Source organism: Nelumbo nucifera, chromosome 3 (genome assembly GCF_055504915.1).
Source record: "Nelumbo nucifera cultivar China Antique chromosome 3, China Antique-T2T, whole genome shotgun sequence".
In the NCBI taxonomy this organism is placed as follows: Eukaryota; Viridiplantae; Streptophyta; class Magnoliopsida; order Proteales; family Nelumbonaceae; genus Nelumbo; species Nelumbo nucifera.
The window spans coordinates 106832743-106844950 of record NC_142651.1 but is presented as its reverse complement, the minus strand read 5'-3'; the positions used below and the strand labels follow the sequence as shown (position 1 = coordinate 106844950).

The following is a 12208-nucleotide window of genomic DNA, read 5'->3' as shown; positions in this document are numbered from 1 at the left end:
GTTAGAGAGTTACCATGTTGGAGAGAGGGCAATTAGCACCAAGTAGTGTGCAAGTGTGCATTTAAGAGGATGCGAATTATTATTGGTAAGAGATGAAGGTGGTGGGGGTCCAGCTCATTGATGGGCGATTGATGACTGATGAGCATATGGGCGTGGGGCATGCACTGATCATGAAGCAAGTTAATGAGATGTTAATGCCTCCACTCCCACAGCTCAATAGAATGTTCACTATTCACAGAGAAAGACTGAGAGATGGTGGAGCACTATTACACTAGGATTAATAAATGCTTCACCACCCAAAATAAGAGCAGAAATGTGACAAATAATTGAATGCTTATTAAATCCATCACTCATTTTTAAGTTCAGAAGAGAATTCTTAACTAACCATTAATTACATTGGATTTCTCATTTCTGTAAGTCCATTTGATTCCTGTCCTGTGTATAATAAATAAATACTAATAATTATCTTCTCTTCGCTGGGCTACGGCCTTAGTCCTCTTTGACAAGAAAACTGTTCAGGCCTGCTCCCTGTCTCTGCCCCAAAGTCACGATACTTGCCCTGTATCCGCCTTATCCCCGGTGGTGAGGCATTCATTCCCCATCGAGGATGGAGAATTCCTGAGTTTTTCTGTTCGAAAGCAATTACTTAAAAAATATCTATTTTATGGACAATTTATACATAGACATAAGAATTTTGGGGTATTTAGAATTGAATTATAATACCTTTTTATAGATAATTCAAAAATAAAATTATGGTATCTTAGGATTTTAAAATTTTAGGAAAAATTTAGAGATATTTTAAATATCAATATTAAACCTAGATATATTTTACTAATTTACCTTCGGATTTGGGGTGGATTCGGGGAATTATATACAAAACCCGCCCCCGTCCCATACCCAGTTCAGGGAAAAATTATTTTCCCCGTCCCCGCCTCGTCCTTGTTTAAAGTCGGGGAAAACCCACCCCATTTGGGGCAGGGCGAGCCCCCAGTTTTACGGGGGAAATTGCCATCCTTTCCCTTGAACCATTTCTTTGTCAAGAACCATTGACTTGATCATCGACCCATTGATCTGGGTGCTTAAATTATCGATCCGAAAAACGGTTTTGACTGTTTTTTATTTTAATTATTTTTGTATTTTTTAAATTATAATGAATCATCTGTTCGGATTGGATGGTTGAATTGCTTAACTGAAAACCGATAGCCAAAAAGATTTTAATTCTGGATCGGTTTTTGAAACATTGTAAATAATAAACGTTATATGCCCGCAAAATAGGATAATACTTGTTTCGGTCACATACTCTGCAATATTTGTTCTTGACATGGGGATGAATAATGAAATTTTAGCCAAATAAAAGAATCAATCAAATTCATTAATGAGTTAGAAAACCAACCATATTCCACTAGTATGTATGACAAAAGTATCAATCAAATTCATCGAGTTTCACGGTCATGACTTGAAAGATGAATCATGAAATATGAATCAAAATTAGTTGAACTGAAGTAGTGCAAATTAAGTGCAAATCTCTGGATTCTGTGGCCAAAATCTGTCCACGATGAAAATGTTAACAACCAAGCAGAAGGAAAGAAAGCAGAAAAGAGGGAAAGGAGGAGGAGGAGGAGAAATCGTCTCACAACCTAGCTTACACATACTTGTATTTGCAAATTGCACTCTTCTCAAACTTGTTCAAAAGACTCAAAAGAAGTTGACATGATGATATAGTGAGATTTCACATGGAACATAATTCTGTACGAGATATTAGACATACACGTTGCAGTAAATGCATAATACCTTCTTAAGACCTCATTCTCTTTCATTTTTCCCATGATCAAGTAGTCTTAGCTTCCCACTGCACAATATATACTTAAACTTCACCCCCAATCCTACTACCATCTTCTTCTCCCTTTTCCTACACACCAACCCTGCTATTTCTTCAATTTCTTGTTTCTATTACTGCTTCACAGGCCAATTCATCCTCATAAGCAAGTCCGCAACTTTGGCAGTTGTTGCCTTGATGCTCAATCCAACGAAACCTGCAACCATCAAGTTTGGACGGTTGTTCATAAGAGCAGTTCGGATCATGTAGGCACGACACAGGGGCCGAGCCAGTAAATTTTCATTGGGGGGGCCAAAACCTAAAGCGAATTAGGGGGGTGGGGAGGGAGGAATTTACATGAAAAAATGGTATTAATGGTGGGGATTTCTGGGTAGATCTGTTCATAGGCTGAGTTCACGCTTGGCTTTTGCCAAAATTTGAATGGGTCTGGCCTGAAGCCCGAGCCCAACACAATGTAAGTCAGGTCCGAAGCCTGACCCGTGAACAGGTCTATTTCTGACCATGGGGGGTCATGGTTCCCCTGGGTCCCCTGGCAATGAACACTTCGAATTTTTTTCGACACCTGTCCTTTAAAATACCTCCGGTCTATCCTTAAAAAAGATTAATACCCACTTTTGACAGTTGTCAAAATATTTATCAAGTGCCCATTTAACGTGCTTAGTAGTTCCAGTCTCTTTCCAAACAAGATAATTTTCTTTATGATTATTGTAGGAAAACTATAATTCACTGGTCAAGGACTATTTATTTTCAGATCAGTATCCTGATGAAAGGGGTACTGATCACTGTCCTGGGGATGAAGATGCTGACAAGGTCTAAATGTCTAATCTACATAGCTGCAAACCCAAATGTATAATAGATCAGATAATCAGATTCTACAATGATATTGAATGGCCTTTATTAATTGAACTAAAATTGATCAAAATATTATATTTATTAATTAAATACACTAAAAATTACTCTAATGTCTGTGTCACAGAATTTAAACTGCAAACATGCAATATAAATTTTTTGTAGATATAAAGGTATCTGGGAGCGCTTATTTGAAAAATAAGTGTTTATTGAATATCCACTTAAAAATAAATGCTTATTCTATAGATAGTATAGATACTTTCAAAATGACATGATACATGATGGGCCAAGACAGGCTACAAAGAAAATAAGCACTTAAAAATAACTCCAAATCTTTAACTTAAAATAAGTACTTATTTTAAAAAATAAACAAATAAATCGCTTGTTGATGTTCTCCGGCCCAAAATAAGCACTTAATCAAGTAAGAGCACTTACTTTTAAACACTCCTCAATTTAGCCTGAACATGATCATAATAGATGAAAAGGGGGTGGATCCATATGGATAATATATATTTTTTCATGTTCAAAGTATTACCTGTAAATAAGTGCATTGGGCAATTATATATCGATCTTAACAAAGACAGGTATTCAACAGTGATGTTGAAATTCAACTGGCACCATTTTTCTTAAGACTAAAGAGAGATTTTTTTTTTTTTACACAGGGAGGATAATTATCCTCTGCAGTTTGCACCAACGCAAACTCAGTAGCGAAACGAGTTGCAATGTATATTATTAACATGTAAACTTGAGAAAGCATAAGCATACGAGATATATAATACATGTCATGCATTTTGGATACATTTTCTCTATTTAACCCTCTAAATAGGAATTCGCCGAGAAAATGTTATAGCTCCACCTCTGCAGTCTGCATCGCCCCAGGTCTCTGCTATCTACAATCTCTCCACGTAACCAGCACTGTATCCGCTGGATCTGGAAATTTTCTTCAGTAAAAGGAACACTAAAGCAATGGTGAGGCCAATGGCAGCCCACGTAAAGATACGATCATCAGTGGGCTTCCGCACTCTTACTTCCTGCCTCTGCAACTGCTGCTGCTCATTGGGGTCAACAGCAGGCATCCGTCTTGACACCCTCAAACCTGCGCTGAAGCTGACTCTCAATGGGCCAGCATTAGCATTCACTCGGACCTCTCGCACATCTTCCACAATCCTATCATCACCTTCTGGGTTTGGATGACCCCCCTCGGCTGCAGCTACCGCACCAGAATTTTGCGGGCTAACCTCTGCCTCTGCTTCTTTCTCGGTTGATTCTTCTTCATTCGAGGCCTGCGGGGCATTTAATTGCGGAATTGGTGGTGCCTTGCTTAACATACACTGGTGAATCTGCACCGTCAAAAAGCTTTGTAAGTGGGGGAGGGCATTAGAAACCAAGCAACATGTTCATACATGGAAATTCCAAGTTTTGTAATCAATTGACCTCATCAATCAATTTCTGACGTTCTGGAGTTCCAAATCTGGGGACTGCTTCACGAGATTTGATGGCTAATGCACGTCTTTCTTCCTTCTTGTAATCCAATGAGCCCAGTGCACCATCTGGGTTGGTGGGCATGAATGCAATCAATGCTACCAAAGCAGTTCTCACTGCAAACAACGGTGGAATATTAACCACATGACAAGAATTTAGATGCAATCAATGCTTATAGCCTTATATGTTTATGTGATTTATGAACACTATTTGAGGAATACTACATAAATATAATGAAAATGCAAGTGCTTTTTCTGCGGCAATTGCAAGCTTAATAACCAAACAACATTCATGGATCCAGTATCTAGAAGTTTGAAATTTTCTCATCATCATCCTCATCCTCATCTAAGCCTTGTCCCAACCATATAGTGTCTTCTACATTACACCATTCATTTCTGCTCAGTGTAATATCTGTCATTAAATTCTAGGCACTTAAATGATCACTTTTTCTAACAGATCACTTTTTCTAACAGATGCTGTAAATGATCTTCTATGCACATGACCAAACCATTTAACAGTTTGAGAATTTCAACCCCTCACATTTCTAAAGGATGTTATCACTCTGGTGGATGTCCTCTGTCACCTTAGCCATTTGGCAAAAGCTTCAAACAACAGCAGGATGACCATGAAGAAATCTCTATAGCACCATGCTCGTATAGTCAGTAAACCGAGGATTTAATGAACCAGACTATGAACTTTTGGTGCTCCAATGCTACTTTATATGAGAAATATAATGGGTGCTATTCCAAACGCCATCTATTATCACTAAAAGCTAACAAATTTCTTGGTGACTCAATTTTGAGGCTTATGAGTGATAGAGATATGGTTTATCCAGCTCCAGTGTGCGAGCTACTAAAGAATCACCACTCTTTAAAATACATCCATAACAATGTTTCAAAAAGGAGAGTGATTTACCGCTCCAAGATGGCTGCCAATGCTCCGGATGATGGTTGGATATGCTTAGACAAATCTTCGTCTGTGTTTCAAAACGACCATTAGGCTGAAAAGGGAAACAGAATACTCAAAAGTTACATCATCTGATGAAAAATTATTAAATAGGATGCAAATAAGTTGACTAATACACCCCATGTAAATTCTATTACTACTATTGGATGATGAATCAACCTAAATAGTTTCATGTGGAGAGTTGGGTCATTACAGTTAACAGCATAAATGCAGGAGGTTGGAATGGATATTCTGCTGGCAATTGGATCCGTCCGTGATAGATTCCTCCCTCGAACTCTGTGTCACGGGGACCTCTGATCGCGAATTGCCACTCAAATATATTTTCCTGGCAACATAATATCAAAATTAGCTGATTTTGAAAACCACCAGGAGTTGCAATAAGAAAAACAAATTGACAATTCAATATCTTGCAACGCTACATCTCTCTTTTTTTTCCTTTGGAATTCAAATTCCGATTATAATATCAGATCCCTAGTTACCCATACGAATCCCAAATTCCCTAATGGTATGGACCGTATGGTCGAGCCTCCTAAATTCAGGTAAAAACTCAAATTAACCGGAAAAAAAATGAAAATCGTTGTAGTTGGATTGTGTCAAGGGACGGTGACAAATTTTTTAAAAGAAACCCCAGAGACGACAAAAACAAAGGATGAAACTCTGATCACGCTCCCAACCAAAATCGGAACCTCACTTTACTTTCAAAACATACCTCATCGGCCTCAAGAGAGGAACCATTCCCAAAATTAGTTAAAAAGGGAAAAAAAATTCGAAATGTTCCACAAGGAAAAACATCCCTGTAATCGGTTACATAGAAACATCAAAAATCAAAATTAGTTTTTCCAATCGAAAAACAAAAGAAAAAGGATAATAAACAGAGATATTAATTTGAAATCCTATCAGATCGGGGGAGGAGATCTGGGGATCGCAGAAGTTCTGTCTGGAAGGGTGTTACCTCGAGAGGAAGGCTCATGAAATCATCGGAAGGGTTTGCTTGCATCTCCTTCACCTCCTGAAGGATCCTCTTCACCGCTGGGTTCTTCAGGTTGTACTTCTCTTCCGCCATGGCGTAAGATAGAACACACCCTTCGATTTGGCCGTGGAAGGGAGGACGACGGAAGTGAGGACGACGGACGTCGGCGATAAAGCCTGTAACAGAGGGACTCGGGGAGCAAAGGTCCTCCTTTATAGGGAGGTGCTGACCAAATATATTGATCAATAGACGTGTTTCTTTTTTCGTTTGCCACGTTTCTATTCTGATGGAGATTTGACGGCCATGATTCAGACGGTGTATCGGCTTTTCAACGATATCAAACGTGTCATGCATCTATTGGCTTCTGCATAGTCATATTTTGTTCCCATTGGTTATCTCGTAGTCATATCATAGTCGAACCCTTCTTTCTTTTTTCGGGTAAATTCCACGTACCGCCGAAACTATTTTTTACCCCGTAAATTTTTATCTCTTTGAAAAGAGTACATATGTACTATACGAATACATACAAAGTAATATAAAATATAAACTTTTACACTCTATATTTGCATTTGTATTTCTTCTAAATTGAACAGACGGTCTGTTGCAATTTAAAAATTAATTAAGATAATAATGATTGATTGTTTGAGTCAAATAAATCAACAATGGGTCAGTGTATTGCTGACCAAATCAAAAGTTTTTTGGCAAAGGAGAGATTAGGGGGTGAAACCGAACCAATTGTCTAAGCTATTCGACCGTTTTAGGTTTATGATGGTTGGAAAACCATATCATAATATCTATTGTCAGATATATTAAAAATCATGGAGCAAAGAACTAAACTATTGAAGTAGTGCCTCAAAACCAATCGGCTCATCTTGAAAATCCAAGTGATGTACAAAAGTTTCAACTAATCTAAGCCATGAAAATGGAATGTGTTTTGATGGCATGTAGATAAAATAAGGGTTGAGAAAAAAAAAAAGCTGAGAAAAAACTAACTGAAACTGAACCGACCAATTTGGTTATTGGTTGGTTCAGTTTCGGTTCGATGTTTTTAAAAAATCGATAGTTTTGATTCAATTTTAGTTAACCATTTAAAAAAATGGCGATTAATTGAACCGACCGATATATATATTATGTTTTTTTTTTTAAATCTAATATGAACTGAGACTTTTCAGTTCGCCAATCTGACAATTTGACACCCGCGCCAATCTGGCAGACTGGAAAATAGCCTGTCTGATAGACTGACACCCGTGCCCTTCCCTTTCCCTTTCTTTCCTTCTCTCTCTCTCTCAGACTCCCACTCTCCCAGTCCCAGTTCTGAGTTCTCTTCTTCGTTCTTCTCCAAAGGACCAACAGCCTTTGGCGCTCCGCCCTCCGACCGAATCACCGATGACCTTTGACACCGGTGATCCCTCCTACTTCCACAATAGCTTGTCTGACACCCGCCGTGCCTTTCCCTTTTCCCTCCCCCCCCCCCCCCCCCCCCCCCCCCCCCCCCCCACCCCCCCCCCCCCCTCTCTCTCTCTCTCTCTCTCTCTCACTCCCACTCTCCCAGTTCTCTTCTTCATTCTTCCCATTTTGCATGCACCTAAACCAGAGGTGTCATGATTTGTAGCGTGTATTATTCATGGTTTTTAAAATTGAATCGGTCAGGGTCCGGTTATCGGGTTCAAACGGTCAGCCTATTCTGACAAAAATTAAAAAATAAAAATAAGGTGAAAAAACGGTCAAAACCGTTTAAATGGTTCGAACGGTTAACCATTCAGGTCAATGATTTATTGATCAAAATCAACATTTTTTTGAGAAAATCCCGATTTTAGGGAAAAAGCAGGAACCAATCACCTGAGTCCAACTGTCTGGTCCGGTCCGGTTTTGAAAACCATGATATTATTGCATTTACACCCTTTCCAAATGACAATCCAAGTATGTACAAAGTACAAATAATATCAAAGCTGATGTTAGACATTCAATACATTTTATTAATAAGGTTAAGTAATTGATGTAAAAAAACAACATAAAGTATAATAAATATAAAACATCCAAATGATATATCAACTTAGTTTTTTTTTTTTAGATTATGGCTAAAATATCGGTACATCACTTAGATGGATGATGTTAATCCACTACCCTAAAAGAATGCTTTAACGGATTGGATTCTTGCATTGAGTTGGTACATTATTTGGATGGCCTTGATTTGTTAAAATCTTGTATATTACTTGAATGATCAAGACTGATTCACTAACATATTAAGAAACCCCTTTTGATGGCTTCAATCTTTGGATTGGTTTGATACATCTTTGGATGGGCCGGGTGAAATTTTGATACACTACTTGGATGGCTGAGATTCATTGACTGATTTGAGGAGGCCTTTTCTGATGGTCCAAAATCCAAAATCGTAGGTTTAACTTTAACATGTTATACTGCTTGGCCTCTATTTCTTTTTGGTTCGACTAAAGACATGATATCCGAAAAACTTGTGACTGATCGACCCGGTTTCATAAATGTGGTATGCAATCAGGAGGTGGTATTTATTAAAATTCATGGGGGAGTTTTAATTGGTCAAAGCTTTTATCATATCTTAAATGAATCATAGATTTTCTCATATTTAGAGATTTTCATGTAATACTTGTATAATTGAGATTATTTAAATGGGCTAGATTTAATGAAAGTTTTTTTTTTTTTTTCTATTCCTCTTATTTATGGATACAATAGGAGTATCCGGTTCATACCTATAAACCCGCAAATTCCAGTGACAACACGAAATTTGATTCCAAGTCCCTGCAATAATGAGTGAAAAAATTTACCAATTTAACCACCATCAAAAAATAAATTTAATTAATTAAAATGTATTTGATGCATGATTGACATCATCCAACCCAATCTCCATACCAATTTGTTCCAAGGCACCCTGTAGCAACAATATTAGCCAAAACATTTAAATTCCTAGTCAAAAGGGAAAATCCCATAACACCATGGGACTGAAGAAAATCTATGGCATCAAGAAGTAATTGTCTCCATCTATAAGCTGTTCCATCTGCGCTTCCTTTCATATGCGAAATCACCATCAAGCAATCTCCTTGTATCCAAACCTGCAGATTCTGGTATGAATTCCCTACCTCCATTACAAGTAATAAAGCTCAGTTTGGAAGAAATACAGATATAGATATGTAGAGTGCAAAATATGTAAAATAATACAAAATATAAGTTTTTGCATTGTTTATATTTGTATTCTTTCCAAGATAAGTTAATTATCTGGGTAAGTGCATTTATCTATGTTCTTTTATTTTTTGGGTAAATAGAATAATGACTATTTTATCCATAAAAATTCTATTATCAAAAGGGGTATTTTTGTCCCATCAAAGTGTTGACAGCTTTCCTTAAGATGGGAAAACTAAGGGCCCGTTTGGCAAGTCTTTTTGAGAAGACCTTCTCGTAGCTCTGACAGTCAAAAGACACATTGAGCTTTTGACATAAGACCTGGGTAGCTCGAAGACCATTTGGCGGGCACGCGTCGTTTCGGGTCTTTCCGCGCGAGATTAAAACACGAAAGATGCGAGAAACTTCATTTGGAGCTTCCCAAAATCAGCTCAAAATGGGCTTCTCACGTCTTTTCGGTGCCCCGTCTTTTAGTGGCTAGATCTTCCACGTGCCAAACGAGAACAGACCAATTTTCGGTCTTCCAACTTGTAAACAGCCGAAAGACCGCATAAAAAGACGCACCAAACAGGCCCTAAATTACCAACCAGGGAGATAAGTATCACATTTGGGTAAATGACACTGAGGAAAATAAGCTTTTCGTGGCCCCTACATAAATTTGAAACCCCCCCCAAAAAAAAAATAAATAAAAATAAATCCCCAAAACAAGGCCCCCTAAGGGTCACTTACCAAAACAGAGAGCTTAGAAATAAATAAATTAAAAAAAACAGTTAAAAAAAATCTCTTAGCACATCAGTTCAAAATATGAACTCCATTACAATGGATTCTAAGTCAATCCCATCATAATCCTTCACAGAAATTATTGCATTCTAACATTATACCTCTCAATCAACCGGTTGATCATCTGCTTGTGTATTTTCTGTTGCTGGAAGATAATCTGTATTTGAATACTACCTTCCTCTAGTTCAGCAATGATCTGGATCTTCCCTTTCATAGTTTCATCCAACTTTTCAACAGGCTTTATCTAACTCCATTAGGTCCAATGACCTGGACCCGTCAAGAACTGGTAGTAAAATCAACTCACTAGTCACTACCACCAAGTTTGTGCAAATGTCGTGTGATGCACCAAGGGTCCAAAAAATTTGAAAGAAAGTAATTTTTTTTAGTTGTTCAGTCAAAATCCATCCATGAATTTTGATAAATAACACTTGATTGGCTACTACGTTTATGATTCCAGTTGACTGGTCATAAGTTTTTCAGACATCATATATTTTTCATATCATAGTCGAACCCATTACTAAAACAAATCAAGACTTTTTTAGACCAGATAAGGAACCATTATGGGTTTGATTCTCAAGTCAAATGGTTCGACCGTTTGGACAGAATGGATGGCTTGCTCTGATAAAAAAATTAAAAATTTAAAAAAATAAAAAATGGCAAAAAATCATTGTCCAGGTCGATGGTTTGATGGTTCGACTGTCTGGATTAATAGTTCGTTGACCAGTTCCCGGTTTTAGGGTGAAGCGATCCAATCCGATTTTGAAAACATTGTAAAAAACGAAGTCCGAGTCGCTAAAAACTAATTAGTGCCCACGATGGTACCATGGAACAATGGCTTTCCCCTATGTTTAATCTCCAATCATAATGGCGTCCAGGATTTCATCTGCAACCTTTTATTTCCTATGTTGCTCCTCTGTTTTTCTCTCGAACTAATTTTCACTTTATTTTTTAAAGTTTAGAAAATATCACAGGAAAACAATAGTCATTTAGTAGAGCTCGCACATGTGAGTAGGAGTATCATGCCTAGTGCAAGGTTTAAAGTATTGGAAACGTAATGTGTATTGTAGAGATAATTTTAAGAAACGTATTGAGATTCGTTTAAGATACGCATGGATACAGACGAAAAATTAAGATACACATAAATACACTAAGAAACTCATATAAATCTTAAAAACTTATGTTAATTACAATAAATATGAGTTTTATATCACTATAAATAAACTATTAAAACATAAAAATCCATATTTCAGTGATTTATACAAAGTGTGAAATATTGAAACATAATTGGAAACCGTTGAAAAATGATAAAAGAATTAAAATGTTTCTATATAGATACATACCATAGTATTTAAAAAATTAATATAATTTGTATTAATATTTACCTTTTTTAGAAAATAGGACTGATTGGCATATTGGACCGGTTGGACCATGACTAGATTAGGTTAAAAATTTCCCAAAAGTGTTGACCTGACTAGTCAAACTCAAAAACTAGTGAAGCAGTCATAGTTTTAGAAAAACAACTGATTTTTTAAATTGTTTTAGTACATTAATGCAAAATTCTAAAGGCCATAATTTTTTGCTTAGATGTCCTATTGCAGTGACCTTTTGTTTACAGGTGTCTTATAAAAAATTGAAATTAAAATAAAATATTTATTATAAAAGAATACAATTATATAATTTGAATATATTAGAATCCAATATATGATTTATAATATTGTATAATATATATATATATATATATATATATATATATATATATATATATATATATTATAATCATATATTGTTCCGGAAACCAAGGTCACCTCAATATATTATATATATAATATTATAATCCAATATATATAATATACATTTTTATATATTAATATTATATATATGTATAATAATATATATTATATATTATATATTAATATATATAATATATAATATATTACGTCATCACAATTTGACCTCGGTTAAACCTCTAACCTATGAACCTCTCCCTTTTTTGTGTTGATGTCTAGCCCGGTCCTCTAATCATTGATATTTATTATATTTTTTAATGATGAATTTTAACTTTTGTTGATAATCATCCACTAACAAACGAATTTAATTAAGAATTAAAATACAAATTTATATGACAAACACTTGTAGTGTGCCATAGTGGTGGACTTCTTGCCCTTACAAAT

At 36.3% G+C, this 12208-nt stretch overlaps 1 protein-coding gene across 1 annotated transcript; it reads right to left on the bottom strand.

The window, feature by feature from the left end:
- Positions 1-3286: 3286 nt before the first annotated feature.
- Positions 3287-6314, bottom strand: UBC32 (ubiquitin-conjugating enzyme 32). Its single transcript, XM_010260990.3, has 5 exons — positions 6087-6314; positions 5328-5459; positions 5084-5168; positions 4121-4284; positions 3287-4026 (listed from the first exon to the last, which is right to left on the bottom strand). The coding sequence occupies exons 1-5, from the start codon at positions 6195-6197 to the stop codon at positions 3577-3579; spliced, it is 942 nt and encodes a 313-aa protein (XP_010259292.1). The 5' UTR covers positions 6198-6314; the 3' UTR covers positions 3287-3576.
- Positions 6315-12208: the final 5894 nt, after the last annotated feature.